The 17,552-nt window shown below is 40.1% G+C and overlaps 1 protein-coding gene across 1 annotated transcript in view; it reads right to left on the bottom strand.

The window, feature by feature from the left end:
• Positions 1–16,119: 16,119 nt before the first annotated feature.
• Positions 16,120–17,552, bottom strand: part of LOC139419187 (leucine-rich repeat-containing protein 75A-like) — a 28,187-nt gene continuing 26,754 nt past the window's right edge. Inside the window, exons 4-5 of the mRNA XM_071169182.1 lie at positions 17,301–17,460; positions 16,120–16,840 (exon numbers count right to left, since the gene is read on the bottom strand). Of these exons, the coding sequence (XP_071025283.1) occupies positions 16,283–16,840; positions 17,301–17,460 (718 nt within the window). The 3' untranslated portion in view covers positions 16,120–16,282. The remainder of the gene's footprint in view (positions 16,841–17,300; positions 17,461–17,552) is intronic.

Raw genomic sequence — 17,552 nt, 5'->3', positions numbered from 1 at the left:
TTAAAACATGCAAATGTACAGACAATATGAACATTCCAGATGTTTTCATATACAGTTGGTCTGTTATGTCACCAAAGACCATTCTTCTAAAACTACATGAGATCCAACTGAATCAGGAGAACTTGACCTCATAAGAATCTGACTTTCTGGGCTAGAGTTAATGAAACTAATTCAATGGGGTAAAATGTACAAGCAGACCAATACGATAGTCACAGATTCTTAACAAATGTACTGTGCATATAAAAATATACATACTTAAATGGAATAAAAATATTGGTAGTTACATTTGGCATAATGTTTATGCTTAAGCCATGCATAGGCCTATAAACAAGCAACGCATGTGTTCCATTATTTTCGTTACTTTGACATTAGCAAACTAAATGACCTTTCTCAGACATTGTAGATCCCCTCTAACTTGCATACAGTGTACTTGGAAAGTATTTAGACCCCTTCCATTTTTACACATTTTGTTACATTACAGCCTTGTTCTAAAATGGAATTTAAAAAAAATCTCAATCTACACACAATAACCCATAATGATAAATCGAAAACAGGTTTTTAGAAAATGTTGCTTATTTATAAAAAAACACAAAACAGTAATACCTTCTTTACATAAGTATTCAGACCCTTTTGTACGAGACTCGAAATTGAGCTTGTACATCCTGTTTCCATTCATTGGAGTCCACCTGTTGTGAATTCAGTTGATTGAACATGATTTGGAATGGTACACACCTGTCTATATGGTTGACAGTGCATGTCAGCGCAAAAACCAAGCCATGATGTCGAGTAAATCGTCCGTAGAGCTCCAAGACAGGATTGTGTGGAGGCGCAGATCTGGGGAAGGGTACCAAAACATTTATGCAGCATTGAAGGTCCCCAAGAAAACAGTGGCTTCCATCATTCTTAAATGGAAAGCTTTTGGAACCACCAAGACTCTTCCTAGAGCTGGCTGACCAGCCAAACTGAGCAATTGTGGGAGAAGGGCCTTGGTCAGGTAGGTGAGAACAAGATGGTCACTCTGACAGAGCTCCAGAGTTCTTCTGTGGCGATGGGAAAACTTTCCAGAAGGACAACCATCTCTACATCACTCCACCAATCAGGCCTTTATGGTAGAATGGCCAGACGGAAGCCACTCCTCAGTAAAATGCACATGACAGCCCTCTTGGAATTTGCCAAAAGGAACCTAAAGGACTCTTTAGACCATGAGAAACAAGATTCTCTGGTCTGATGAAACCAAGATTGAACTCTTTGGCCTGAATGCCAAGCGTCACATCTGGAAGAAACGTGGCACCATCCCTACTGTGAAGCATGGTGGTGGCAGCATCTTGCTGTGGGGATGTTTTTCAGCGGCACGGACTGGTAAACTAGTCAGGATCGAGGGAAAGGTGAACAGAGCAAAGTACAGAGAGATCCTTGAGGAAAACCTGCTCCAGAGCACTCAGGACCTCAGACTTGGGCAAAGGTTCACCATCCAAGAGGACAACGTCCCTAAGCACACAGGACAACACAGAAGTGGCTTCAGGACTAGTCTCTGAATGTCCTAGAGTGGCCCAGCCAGAGCCTGGACTTGAACCCGATTGATCTCTGGAGAGACCTGAAAATATCTGTCAAGCGATGCTCCACATCCAACCTGATAGAGCTTGAGAGGATCTGCAGAGAAGAATGGGAAAAACTCCCAGATACAGGTGTGCCAAGCTTGTAGTGTCACCCAAGACTCAAGGCTGTAATCGCTGCCAAAGGTGCTTCAACAAAGTACTGAGTAAAGGGTCTGAATACTTTTGTAAATGTATTTCAGTTTATAGTTTTTATTTTTGATACATTTTCAAAAGATTCTAAAACCTGTTTTTGCATTGTGATTATGGGGTATTGTGTGTAGATTGATGACGCAACAAAACAATTGCTGGCCTTCTAGGCAGAGTTGCAAAGAAAAAGCCGTATCTCAGACTGGCCAATAAAAATAAAAGATTAAAATGGGCAAAAGAACACAGACACTGGACAGAGGAACTCCCAGAGTCGCCTCTTCACTGTTGACGTTGAGACTGGTGATTTGCGGGTACTATTTTTAATGAAGCTGCCAGTTGAGGACTTGTGAGGCATCTGTTTCTCAAACTAGACACTCTACTGTACTTGTCCTATTGCTCAGTTGTGCACCGGGGCCTCCCACTCCTCTTTCTATTCTGGTTAGAGACAGTTTGCGCTGTTCTGTGAAGGGAGTAGTACACAGCATTGTACGAGATCTTCAGTTTCTTGGCAATTTCTCACATGGAATAGCCTTAATTTCTCAGAACAAGAATAGACTGACGAGTTTCAGAAGAAAGTCTGTATCTGACCATTTTGAGCCTGTAATCGAATCCACAAATGCTGATGCTCCAGATACTCAACTATTCTAAATAAGGCCAGTTTTATTGCTTCTGTCAGGACAACAGTTTTCAGCTGTGCTAACATAATTGCAAAAGGTTTTTCTAATGATCAACTAGCCTTTTAAAATTATAAATTTGGATTAGCTAACACAACGTGCCATTGGAACACAGGAGTGATGGTTTCTGATAAATGTGCCTTTGTACGCCTATGTAGATATTCCATTAAAAATCGGCAGTTTCCAGCTACAATAGTCATGTACAACATTAACAATGTCTACACTGTATTTCTGATCAATTTGATGTTATTTTAATGGACAAAACATTTGCTTTTCTTTCAAAAACAAGGACATTTCCAAGTGACCCCAAACTTTTGAACAGTAGTGTGTGTCTGTGTGTGTGTGTACACACACATATATATATATATATATATATTAATATATATATATATATATATATATATATATATATACAGTGCCTTGCGAAAGTATTTGGCCCCCTTGAACTTTGCGACCTTTTGCCACATTTCAGGCTTCAAACATAAAGATATAAAACTGTATTTTTTTGTGAAGAATCAACAACAAGTGGGACACAATCATGAAGTGGAACGACATTTATTGGATATTTCAAACTTTTTTAACAAATCAAAAACTGAAGAATTGGGCGTGCAAAATTATTCAGCCCCTTTACTTTCAGTGCAGCAAACTTTCTCCAGAAGTTCAGTGAGGATCTCTGAATGATCCAATGTTGACCTAAATGACTAAGACTTGATTACACACAGGTGGATTGTATTTATCATCATTAGTCATTTAGGTCAACATTGGATCATTCAGAGATCCTCACTGAACTTCTGGAGAAAGTCGTTCCACTTCATGATTGTGTCCCACTTGTTGTTGATTCTTCACAAAAAAATACAGTTTTATATCTTTATGTTTGAAGCCTGAAATGTGGCAAAAGGTTGCAAAGTTCAAGGGGGCCGAATACTTTCGCAAGGCACTGTATATATATATATATATATATAGAAAATAAACAAAGCTGTTGTTCCCCAGCCTCATCAATTGTAAAATAAACAAAAAATTAACAAAAAATGCTATTCCCCAGCCACATAAAAAAAATGCTGCTTGTCATGTAGCCAAGTGAAATCAAAAGTCAAAAGCTACAAATGCTGGTCCGCAGCCTCCTCCATAGGTTGCCTGAAACACAGATTCAGGATTGCGTCTTCATTAATTACGCATTATATTGCTGACAATATGGCTCACGCAGACGTACAAAACAAAATCTGAACAAAAATAATATAAAACGCACCATGCAACAAATTCTAAGATATTTATTTATTTCACCTTTATTTAACCAGGTAGGCAAGTTGAGAACAAGTTATCATTTACAATTGCGACCTGGCCAAGATAAAGCAAAGCAGTTCGACACATACAACAACACAGAGTTACACATGGAGTAAAACAAACATACAGTCAATAATACAGTAGAAACAAGTCTATATACGATGTGAGCAAATGAGGTGAGATAAGGGAGGTAGAGGTAAAAAAAGGCCATGGTGGCAAAGTAAATACAATATAGCAAGTGAAACACTGGAATGGTAGATTTGCAGTGGAAGAATGTGCAAAGTAGAAATAAACATTACAGAGTTACAGTTCATAGAAGGAAATCAGCCAATTTAAATAAATGAATTAGGCCCTAATCTATAAATTTCACATGAGTGTGCAGGTGCGCTGCCATGGCTGTGCCTGGGAGGGCATATGCACACCTACTTGGGAGCCAGGTCCAGCCAATCAGAATGAGTTTTTCCCCCAAAAGTGCTTTATTACAGACAGAAATAGTCCTGTTGCGTTAATATTTTTTTTCAGTATAGATAATATGAAACTGAAGGCCAATCCATACTTGCACTGTGGAACCACCGGTGGTAGTTATCACAGTCATTCATAAATCGAAAAAAGGGTCCATTGAAGAAACCATTAATGTAATCTTACACATATAGTTTCTATTGTTCCACCAGGTGAGGCTCTCAGATGAAACCAAAATATAACTTTTTGGTAAAAACTCAACTCGTCGTGTTTGGAGGACAAAGAATGCTGAGTTGCATCCAAACACCATACCTACTGTGAAGCATGGGGGTGGAAACATCATGCTTTGGGGCTGTTTTTCTGCAAAGGGACCAGGAAGACTGATCCGTGTAAAGGAAAGAATGAATGGGGCCATGTATCGTGAGATTTTGAGTGAAAACCTCCTTCCATCAGGAAGGGCATTGAAGATGAAACGTGGCTGGGTCTTTCAGCATGACAATGATCCCAAACACACTGCCCGGGCAACGAAGGAGTGGCTTCGTAAGAAGCATTTCAAGGTCCTGGAGTGACCTAGCCAGTCTCCAGATCTCAACCCCATAGAAAATATTTGGAGGGAGTTGAAAATCCGTGTTGCCCAGCAACAGCCCCAACACATCACTGCTCTAGAGGAGATCTGCATGGAGGAATGGGCCAAAATACCAGCAACAGTGTGTGAAAACCTTGTGAAGACTTACAGAAAACGTTTGACCTCTGTCATTGGCAACAAAGGGTATATAACAAAGTATTGAGATAAACTTTTGTTATTGACCAAATACTTATTTTCCACCATAATTTGCAAATAAATTCATAAAAAAATCCTATAAATGTGATTTTCAGGATTTTTTTTTCAAATTGTCTGTCATAGTTGAAGTGATGAAAATTACAGGCCTCTCTCATCTTTTTAAGTGGGAGAACTTGCACAATTGGTGGCTGAGTAAATACGTTTTTGCCCCACTGTATGTAATGCATTCATAAAAGCATTCATTAAGACTGTCAATTAATAATATAACACACCTGATTCGATCATCAAGTGCAGGGCTATTTCACTGCGTATTTAGTCCCGGTGTTCCATATGTACAGGGAAATAAATGTTATCCCATCATTGAAAGTGCTCTGCAAACTGACAATAAGAGAAATCAGAAATGTGGCATTCAATTCATAACAGTAACAGGGACCAGTCTAAAACACACGATTAAGGAACAGTAGCCTACACATGAGAATAATCAAAGTCATGTCTCCAATGTTCACCTACTTTTCACACAAACACTCCACTTGAATGGTAATCCGGCTGATAGGGGTGTGGAACCTTGAAGGCTCCCCACCTAGGGACTTTGCAGCGTCGCATTTCCATGAACCGCCTAAAAACATAAGCTTAGCATTTGCAATGGTTGCCTAATGAAGTTGACCATGACCCATAGCTTGGTAAGAATAGCTAAAGACTACTTTAACTTCCTTTGTTTTGGGAGTCCATGCTTTGTTTGCCCTCTGCCCGTTGTGTTAGCTAAGCCAAGTTCAGCATTTTAAAAGGCTAATTGATCACTAGAAAACCCTTTTGTAATTATGTTAGCACAGTTTAAACTGTTGTCCTAATTTAAGAAGCAATAAAACTGTCCTTCTTTAGACTAGTTGAGTATATGGAACATCTGCAGTTGTGGGTTCGATTGCAGGCTCAAAACTGCCAGAAACAAAGAACTTTCTTCTGAAACTCGTCAGTCTATTCTTGTTCTGAGAAATGAAGGCTATTTCCATGCGAGCAATTGCCAAGAAACTGAAGATCTCGTACAACGTTGCGTACTACTCCTCCTTTCACAGAACAGTGCAAACTGTCTCTAACCGGAATAGAAAGAGGAGTGGGAGGCCCCGGTGCACAACTGAGCAATAGGACAAGTACATTAGAGTGTCTAGTTTGAGAAACAGATGCCTCACAAGTTCTCAAATGGCAGCGTCATTAAATAGTACCCGCAAAACACCAGTCTCAACATCAACAGTGAAGAGGCGACTCCGGGATGCTGGCCTTCCAGGCAGAGTTGCAAAGAAAAAGCCATATTGCAGACTGGCCAATAAAAAGAAAAAATAAAGATGGGCAAAAGTACACAGACACTGGACAGAGGAACTCTGCCTAGAAGGCCAGCATCCCGGAGTCATCAATTCCCTGTTGATGTTGAGACTGGTGTTTTGCAGGTACTATTTAATGAAGCTGCCAGTTGAGGACTTGTGAGGCGTTACAAGTGGCCTCACCAGGTCCATTCCCACCAACGCCCAAGGTTCTGAGGTCTGAAAAACATTTTGCCTTAACTGACAGACAGTGTTCAGATTTATCACCTTTAAAATGATTGACTTTGGGACGATACATAGACAACTCCAACATTATAACTGTGCCTTTTTTTTAAGACTAGATTTTCACAAATGTATAATTCACTTCCTGAATGGCACAACCAGAACTGGCCACCACTCAGAGCCTGGCTCCTCTCGGTTTCTTCCTAGTTTTCTGCCTTCTAGGCATTCACTCTGCTTCTGCATTGCTTTATTTTAGGGGCTTTAGGCCAGGTATCGTGAAAGCATTTTGTGACAACTGCTGATGTAAAAAGGACTTTAAAACAGATTTGAATAGAAAGGATTGACTTAGCGATTTGGCCTCCATATCCACCAGAGACATGTCCACCTGTACATTAAATGCTATGAGTATTATCATCACCCAGTTGAAAAGCACTTTTTCTTTGAATGATTATCAAATGCAATGGCATATAAAAAAGGTGTTGAATCAATGGCTCATACGTTTGGGCAAAAAAAAAAAAACAGGAATACTGTCAGAACCAGTCACTTTGAAACCTATAAAACATAGTGTCACGACAATTTTCAATCACAATGACAATAACTAACAATCAATAGCTTTGACCAATCCCAGAGGTTTGTAAGACCATGGGTTTAATAATAATTAGGCAAAGACTCAGCTTATGCAAAAGGTTAGTACAGTTTATTCATGAGAACGTTCTGAAGTCCATAATACAAAGACGTCCATTTTATAACTTGCTCCCTACTTACGCACATACTTCCACACAAACAGTAGATATCCTATGCACATACATACACACGAACAGTAGGTGAGTTGTATCCTTCCCCAGAGTTCCCACCACTGTTTATCACTGCCCAGTCAACAGTTCCACCCCCCCGAAATTAGAGGAACCTTGAGAAGGACTCCGTGTCCTATCTTAAGTTTCTCAGAGTTCTAGCCAGATCGGGTCAAACACAGTTTAATTGTTCTCAGTATTTTCTTAGGCACACATATACACACACATTTCTCTCCCTGACAGGTCTCTTCTGAACCTTGTTGGACTTATATTTAATACTTTAATTATTCATTATACATGCTACATAAACTAATAATCACAAATTAGTTACGTTTCAGGGTGGGATCCTTTAATCATTACCTTTAAGCATATAATTTCCTTATCACATAGCAAAGTCCCCCTTAAGACGTGAGAAAATGTGAGGATGTTCATGTGACATTGTTGAAGTCTCCACATTCTCTGTAAAGACACAAAACAAAAATGCACTTCATAGTCCATGAATAACAATTCAAAAGCAGAGATTCAATGATCATAGTAGTGGGAATAACACCTAACAATTGTGCAATGTATACAGACATCCCTGGCCAGTAGAATCAGTCCCCAGTGGCTCTCTGGCTCTTGTGGACCCTCTACGTGGGCTGCTGTGGAAATCCACAAATATAGAATTTACCTCCTCAGGTATTCTGACCACTTTGTCCAGGTGTGGAGTGACCTTGACCTGGGTGCACTTATATTGCAGTTCACCATCTGTTTAAATTATACATTTGATGGGTTCCCTTAACACCAGAGGGTAATTTCCACACAAAGTATGTTTAGGGATATTATTGAGCATGGGTAATAGGGATGCAATTAATCTTATCTCAAACGTTTTATCCCTCTGTGTAATGGCAAACCGTTCTGTTTTAGTTTAATTGTCATCTGCCGTGGACTTTAAAGTCCATAATTAAGCTATAAGACAATGGATCCAGAGTAGTAGCTACTACTGCAACAACTATTTGTCCTTTTATAGAATAGCCTTAAAATGATTAATGACTCAAAAGGTGTGTGACCATTAACATATCCTGGGCCCATAGGGCAAAGTTATAGGGAATAGGGTTCCCTTTGGGAAACATTCAGGATGTTGAGCCCCACTCTGCCTATTGTAAATCATTTCTCCATCCTATTCCCCCAGTTAAGCAAACAGAGGGAAAAGGCTGTGACTATAATTGATGTAGTACATTACTTTTCCTGTCAATATTTGATAAACGTCCTTTGTGTGTCCCTTTTGAAGGTGTAATAAAACATTTATTCAGTCAAGAAATGCATCTGTTCATTGATGGAATTTTCAATAGACTGAACAGTCATGTATTAATGAGGTTAATTTGTTGCATTGCAGTTGTGTGGTGGTGTTGACATTCAGCCTCATCTAGCATTGGTATGGAATTACTGATCATTAGGGAAAAAAGTCATTAGGGAAATCATTAGGGAAAAAAGTCATACCTCCATTAAATCTCTAACCTTGTCTTCATTGTGTCTTACTTGAAAATTGTCTGCCATTATTCACAATTTTAATAAGGAAAGAGCAATACCACTATTAATGGCCAGCAGGCTTTGACAATATCCAGAAAGTATTAACACTTCAAGGCTTTTCATAAAGACGTCATGGTAAGTAATGGAATCTGAGTATCTGGGTGTTTGGGTGAGGGTGTTCTGTTCTGGCAAGACCCATCTTTTCAAGGAAAACACCATTTAATTCTCTCTCAATTTGAGCAAAATAAGTCGTTTTGTTGTGATCACCAGGAAATCCTAATAATTCAGGTAAAGAGCGCCACTGTCAGGCAGAAAAATCTGAATGTTCTATCATAAGGTGAGTACAATAAGTTTCCCTGGCTGTTGTATGGCTGCTACTTAGAAATACTATAAAAGTAAATTAATAGATGACATTCACTGCTTTGAACCTTTCTCCAATATAAATAGATAGCTTACACAGAACCACCGCAGACTTTTGACAAATAAATTCCTGTGTAAAAAGGCAACCCATGGTCTGTATTGTCAATGAGCTCATCATATTCCAAACACTGGTGGTAACCAGATGATCCGAATAATTTAGGTAATACACGATGCCCCCATTCGGTGGGTTCTATTGCGAACTGTCTGGGACTCGGTCGTTGTTGTTTCCCAGTGTTCTACTCCAAGACGTTTTATTTATTAAGTCAAAGACTAAATTAACTGCAATACATCGGTCTCAAAAATATGAGCATAACTAGGCTACACAGAACCATGGCAGACCCACTGTAAACTGAGAGGATTTTAATAGTATTAAAACATATCCCAGTCACACATGCCAAGCTCTGCTCAATGATGGGTGGTTTAAGTAGCGCTCTTTGAAATAAGCGCTCGTTTTGTCATATTCCACCGGATCTAGTTCTCTCACCACACCGGTGGTGAGAGATTGGTCGACCTCTGTGGTTTTCTCTCCTCCTGTAACAATGCTTGAATAATACAAACACACACTTGATGTCTCCTTCAATTGTGATAATTTAGCAGTAGGGGAGAGAGGGGTATGTGGAGATTTTTTCACATTTAGCATCAAGGGAAATATAGTATTCTTTCTAAGAAAGATATCTACATATACAGTACCAGTCAAAAGTTTGGACACACCTACTCATTCAAGGTTTTTTCTTTATTTCAACTATTTTCTACATTGTAGAAAAAGAGTGAAGACATTAAAACTATGGAATAACACATATGGAATCATGTAGTAACCAAAAAAAGTGTTAAACAAATCAAAATATTTTAGATTCTTTAAAGTAGCCACCCTTTGCCTTGACAGTTTTGCACACTCTTGGCATTCTCTCAACCAGCTTCACCTGGAATGGTTTTCCAACAGTCTTGAAGGAGTTCCCACATATGCTGAGCATTTGTTGGCTGCTTTTCCTTCACGCTGCAGTCCAACTAATTCCAAACCATCTCAACTGGGTTGAAGTCGAGTGATTGTGGAGGCCAGGTCATCTGATGCAGCACTACATCACTCATGGTCAAATAGTCCTTACACAGCCTAAAGTTGTTTTGGGTCATTGTCCTGTTGAAAAATAAATGATAGTGGGACTAAGCCCAAACCAGATGGGATGGCGTATCGCTGCAGAATTCTGTGGTAGCCATGCTGGTTAAGTGTGCCTTGAATTCAAAATAAATCGCTGACAGTGTCACCAGCAAAGCACCCCCACACCATCACACCACCTCCTCCATGCTTCACGGTGGGAACCACACGTGCAAAGAGCATCCGTTCACCTACTCTGCGTCTCACAAAGACAGGGTGGTTGAAACCAAAGATCTCAATTTGGACTCATCAGAGCAAAGGACAGATTTCCACCGGTATAATGTCCATTGCTCATGTTTCATGGCCCAAGCAAGTCTCTTCTTATTATTGGTGTCCTTTAGTAGTGGTTTCTTTGCAGCATATCAACCATGATGGACCGTCATTTCTCTTTGCTTATTTCAGCTGTTCTTTCCATAATATGGACTTGGTCTTATACCAAATAGGGCTATCTTCTGTATACCACCCCTACCTTATCACAACACAACTGATTGGCTCAAACACATTAAGGAAAGAAATTCCACAAATGAACTTTTAACAAGGCACACCTGATAATTGAAATGCATTCCAGGTGATTACCTCATGAAGCATGTTGAGAGAATACCAAGAGTGTGCAAAGCTGTCATTAAGGCAAAGGGTGGCTAATTTGAAGAATCTAAAATATATTTTGATTTATTTAACACTTTTTTTGGTTACTACATGATTCCATTTGTGTTATTTCATAGTTTTGACATCTTCACTATTATTCTACAATGTAGAAAATAGTAAAAATAAAGAAAAACCCTTGAATGAGTAGGTGTGTCCAAACTTTTGACTGGTACTGCATTTCAGAATCTTGTGTATCACTGGAAATAAAACAGGATTCATGTAAACATAGTTTTAAAAAAACAGCTTGTCCAAAAAAAAGTGGTTTCTCGGCACAATTTAGGGTAAATTGAGCGTAGGGACAGGGTAAGTTGAGCCGCTTTGGGGTAAGTGTCTACATATTTTTTTCTTCCAATTTTTTTCTTAATCTCTTGCAGCTGCTCGAATGGACTTCTTCTCTTCTCTCACTTCTTTGGCTGGTCCCTCAAGCAGCCAGGTCACCCGTGATACAAGTCAGTATTCGACATCCATCCTCGTCTGAGGACATTGGGAGATGAAGTGGAAACCGGTCATTAGGGGCAACAGTGAGCGCTGCTACCTTAAAAGTAGGTTTCGGTTTTGCGAGGTTTTTGTAGACGGGGATGGCAGATGGGCGTAAGCATATGCCTCTGATTCCCAAGGTGGCAGTTTGAATCCAGCGCTAGAAAGTTGTTTTAGGTATTTTGATTTAAGCCTATCCAAAACCTTTACCTTAACCATTCTGAGTTAATGCCTAAGGTTAAGATTTCTGAGTCAATGCCTAAATTTAACCTAAATCTGATGTTTGGAACAACTTTGAAATTTGAGAAACATGGATGAACATCTAATTCTGACCTGAGACTGTGAGAGCTAGTTGCTCTCAAGAACCTCAAGGGCAGGTAGACACCTGCTTGTTTTAGGTGTGTATACACAGGGCATGATGATATCTTCTCTGTAAGAATACAAATACATCTTGAGTTCATATGCATGACACATTGCCAAAATACAATGTATAGTATTCCGAAAACTGACAAAATAATTTCTATCATAATTTCTATTGGGTATGGTGGCCATTGTCTATATTAACCCAGGATGGATGCACTTCCATGTGAGGTTTAAGACCTCATATTGTAGCTCTATAATGTATAAAACAATCTTAAAACTATCTACTTTGGTTTAGATACGAGCATCATGAAACCTATAACACATTCACTTGACTTTTTGAAAATAATATTTCCTTACCACTTCCTTCACAGACTCCATGAAATGCTGACCTCTCCCTATATATTTGGTCACATGATTCATTTTGTTTATGGTTTCCTAGAAACAAGGGGTGGCTCGATTAACCCTTTGGCTCATCTTACCCCACTCTCCCCTACTGCTATTACTTGACTTCTTCCTCACCAACACAAGTGACTGTCCTGCTTGACAACGTACTAACTGTGGAAACACTGAAAAGGATTAAATTCAATGGTGCCATTGACAACTTTTCAAGCTGTGGGGTAAGTTTTTCCAGTACAATCTCAGTCTGTTACATCAATAAGAATGCTGACACTGTATTTTACGATCAACATCCATTGTATCATCAACAGTGTTAACTTGGCCACAATCACTGCTATCACTGGTGACAGAAATGACTCCGCATATAATCAGAAATGTTTCTATCTGTCCTTGACATGTTATTGGAGAAAAGTGGGTGAGAGCAGGGGAGAAAATAAGCGGGTACAGTCCAGCACGGCATCCCAGCAAAATAAATAGTGGGGGTACGCCGTACCGGTAGAACGTGAGCCTATCGCAATAATTAAAATAAAATGCCAAGGAAACTATAGGCAAATAATTATTTAACATTACCGCATGTCAGGTGCATTCCAATGAGCAAATTGACTTTAAAATGGGTGGTATATGCTTCAAATTGTGGTTTAACGAGAACACAAAAGTTTTGCCAAGGTGGAGATTAGTGGCAGTCTCGAGGTATTGCTCGCCTAAAGTAGTGTACCTTATGATAAGCTGTAGACCACACTATCTACCAAGAGAGTTCTCATCAATATTATTAGTAGCTGTCTATTTACCGCCACAGATCGATGCTGGCACTAAGACCACACTCAACCAGTTGTATAATGCCATAAGCAAACAAGAAAATGCTCATCCAGAAGCGGCGCTCCTACTGGCCGTGGACTTTAATTCCAGCCAAACTTAAATCAGTTTTACCCCATATTTACCAGCATATCACATGTGCAACCAGAGGGAAAACAACTCTAGACCAACTTCACGCCACACACAGAGATGCATACAAAGCCCCCCCAAGCCATAAGACTGCTGAACAACTACTAAAATGGCCACCAGACTATTTACATTGACACTCCCCCTCCATTTGTTTTGTGCTGCTACTCACTGTTCATTATCTATGCATAGTCACTTCACCCGTACAAATTACCTCAACTAACCTGTACCCCCGCACACTGACTCGGTACCGGTACCCCTGTATATGGCCTCATTATTGTTATTTTATTGTGTTACCTTCTTATTATTTTTACTTTAGTTTATTTGGTAAATATTTTACTTAACTTCTTGGTGACAGGGGGGCAGTATTGAGTAGCTTGGATGAATAATGTGCCCAGAGTAAACTGCCTGCTACTCTGCCCCAGATGCTAATATATGCATATTATTAGTAGTATTGAATAGAAAACACTCTGAAGTTTCTAAAACTGTTTGAATGATGTCTGTGAGTACAGCAGAACTCATATGGCAGGCGAAAACCTGAGAAAAATCCAACCAGGAAGTCAGAAATCTGAGGTTTGTAGTTTTTCAACTCTTTGCCATTCCAATATACAGTGTAAATGGGGTCATATTGCAATTCCTAAGGCTTCCACTAGATGTCAACAGTCTTTAGAACGTTGTTTCAGGCTTCTACTGTGAAGTGGGGGCGAATGAGAGGGGATTGAGTGAGGTGTCTGGCAGAGTGCTTGAGCTCTGACGCACGGTCCCGAGAGAGTTAGCTCTCGTTCCATTGCTTTTCTACAGACATAGGAATTTACCGGTTGGAACATTATTGAACATTTATGATAAAAACATCCTAAAGATTGATCCTATACTGAGTTTGACAAGTTTCTACGGGCTGTAACGGAACTTTTAAAAACTTTTCACCCGACGTTCGGCTGGACCTGAACGCGCGTTTGGATTTGTTTACCAAACGCCCTAACAAAAGAAGCTATTTGGACATAAAGTTCATAATTTATCGAACAAATCGAACACAACATTTATTGTGGAACTGGGATTCCTGGGAGTGCATTCTGATGAAGATCATCAAAGGTAAGTGAATATTTATAATACTATTCTGACTAATGTTGACTACACAATAAGCGTAGACCTTCTGCCGTTTCCCCAAGATGTCGGCAGCATTGGGATGTATTTGTAGGCATATCATTGGAAGATTGACCATAAGAGAGTACATTTTCCAAGTGTCCGCCTGGTGTCCTGCGTCGAAATTGGTGCGCAAAGCCAGGTGCAAGTATTTTTCCATTTGATTGAGAGGAGAAACCATGCTTCCACGAACTATATATCATCGAAGAGATATGTGAAAAACACCTTGAGGATTGATTCTAAACCACGTTTGCCATGTTTTCAGTCGATATTATGGAGTTAATTTGGAAAAAAGTTCGCGTTTTGAGGACTGAATTTTCGGGTTTTTTTTGTAGCCAAATGTGATGTACAAAACGGAGCTATTTCTAATACACAAAGAATCTTTTTGGAAAAAACTGAGCATTTGCTATCTAACTGAGAGTCTTCTCATTGAAAACATCCGAAGTTCCTCAAAGGTAAATAATTTTATTTTAAGGCTTTTATGTTTTTGTTGAAATGTTGCGTGCTGGATGCTAACGCTAATGCTAACGCTAAATGCTACGCTAGCTAGCTACTTTTACACAAATGATTGTTTTCCTATGGTTGAGAAGCATATTTTGAAAATCTGAGATGACAGTGTTGTTTACAAAAGGCTAAGCTTGAGAGATGGCATATTTATTTCATTTCATTTGCGATTTTCATGAATAGTTAACGTTGCGTTATGGTAATGAGCTTGAGTCTGTATTCACGATACCGGATCCGGGATGGGGAGATCAGAGAAGTTAACACTTGTATTTTCATCAACATTTATGATGAGTATTTCTGTAAATTGATGTGGCTCTCTGCAAAATCACTGGATGTTTTTAGAACTACTGAAAGTAACGCGCCAATGTAAAATGAGATTTTTTTATATAAATATGCACTTCATCAAACAGAACATACATGTATTGTGTAACATGACGTCTTGTGAGTGTCATCTGATGAAGATCATCAAAGGTTAGTGATTCATTTTATCTCTATTTGTGCTTTTTGTGACTCCTCTCTTTGGCTGGAAAAATGGCTGTGTTTTTCTGTGAGTTGGTGGTGACCTAACATAATCGTTTGTGGTACTTTCGCTGTAAAGCCTTTTTGAAATCAGACACTATGGCTGGATTAACGAGAATTTTATCTTTAAAATGGTGTAAAATACTTGTATGCTTGAGGAATTTTAATTATGAGATTTTAGTTGTTTTGAATTTGGCGCCCTGCACTTGAACTCTTCTTGAACTGCACTGTTGGTTAAGGGATTATAAGTAAGCATTTCGCGGTAAGGTCTCTTGTTATTGGGCCTAATGACAATCACTGAATGTCATTACACTTAGTTTTTTTTGTAACAGATGTATTTATCCATTTATCAAATTGTGGGTGTACAGTGAACTGTTTGGCTGCTGGAATTATTTTGTGAGTGGACAAACGTGTGTGGCTAGCCAACAGGAGCGCCTTTTGTTAAGTTATTGTTTGACAATCAGATGAAAACGTTGTAACTGGTTGTGTTTATTAGGCCTACGGCGTGCACACATAGTAGGTCACGTACCGGTAAGAAATTAAATCTACTTGCACCCCTGGGTGAGAGACATTAGTTCAGACTATGCACCCTCTGTAATCTCACCCTATATTTCAGCCTCATACTGTATGTCCACAGGAAGGTGTAAGGTTGCAAATTCTGGTTTCTTGAATCTTCCCAAATTCCCAAGTTCATTCCCTCCTGATCCCGGGAATCTTCCAACCTGGAAAACCTGGGAATTTTGGAAAAATTACCAAAATATTGCAATTCTAGAGGTGTTAATAATACCCATGTATCAGGGGCCTGCTCAGAAGAGCACTATGTTACAGATAGTAATGTTTTGTGTAGAAATTATCTGTCATGCAGAATAGGGAAAGGTGTCAGCTCTCTTCATGACGTTTCTATCTGCAATGTTCTGAATGTTTCACCTCACTCAATACACAGCCAAAAATAATTTTTCAGTTCAGATTAGTTGACTGAGGGGACCCGTGATCATCAATCTCCCTGCCACGGGACGCAACGCTCTTTAAATAATTTTGTCCTCTGTCTCCATTCATTGGATCTCTCTTTTCCTTACTCTTCGTTTCACTCCTTTCAACCTCGTGCATCCTCATGTTATAGTCCCATAGTTCACCCTCTAACTCCTCTGTCTCGTCCAGTGTCCTCGATCCCTGCCACTCATTAGAGACCCCAGCTCTTTCCTCTGGTAGCCTGCCATTTGGGTCTTCTCCCTGGGCATGGCCCCCCTGTCCCTGGGCCTCTCCCTGTTCCTGTATGGTGGGCAGCTTGCCCTGCTTGGGACAGCGCTTCCTCAGGCCCATGAGGAAGGGTTGGGGGAGGGAGAAGATGTCCACATTATTGCCCAGGTCCATCCAGGTGAGGGCGGGGAAGCAGCGCGGGTCCTTGAGGGTGTCGGTGAGCTGGCGGAGTACGACGCGCGTCAGCCGGTTGCCATTGAGTGCCAGCGTTTGGAGGCAGGGCAGCGTGGACAGCATGGGCAGCAGCAATAGCAGCGCCTGTTTAACAGAGGGAGTAGGGTGAAGATGCCTTTAGTCACTGATGCATTTTCCCCACACATTTTTAAGGTTAAGATTGGGGAGGGGGAACTGATCCTGGATCTGCACCTAGGGGAAACTTCCCCCTGGAGCATAACAGAGATGAAATTGCATCCCTTGTAATATTGTGATTAAAATATATAGTTATTTGGTGACAACATCTGTGCATTACTAGTAGGGTGTAATTTCCTTTCTCTGGAGATGTTCCATGCTGTGCTAGGGATGGGTTACAGCATAGAGATAAAACTAACTAGAAACTATTTAGGGTTCCATCTCTGTGGATTACACAAACTCTTGCTCAGTTTAGATTTTTTTTTGAGAATATGAAATACCATGATTTTTGGTTGAAATTAGAATGTGTTGTAGTCATTTAATATATTATACAAGCTGTATTCGTAACGATGAGCTGTTTTCATAATACCTGGTCTGTGAGCTCGGTGAAGCCCAACTCGAGGCTTCGCACACGGGCGGCGTGCAGGCAAAGGTGTGCGGCCAGGCGTTCCGTGTCCCATACACCCAGTGGCACGCCAGAGAGGTCCACAGTACCGCCCACGGGAGGGGAAGAGAGGGCGGCTTTCAGACTGGGAAGAGGAGAGACATTAACACGGTATATCAGGGGAATAATAAGAAGTAAAGGCCTTGTTCCAGGTCTGTATCTAAAATGGCACCCTAT

The sequence above is a fragment of the Oncorhynchus clarkii genome, chromosome 10 (genome assembly GCF_045791955.1).
Source record: "Oncorhynchus clarkii lewisi isolate Uvic-CL-2024 chromosome 10, UVic_Ocla_1.0, whole genome shotgun sequence".
Classification (NCBI taxonomy): domain Eukaryota; kingdom Metazoa; phylum Chordata; class Actinopteri; order Salmoniformes; family Salmonidae; genus Oncorhynchus; species Oncorhynchus clarkii.
This window is presented reverse-complemented; position numbering and strand designations above follow the sequence as displayed.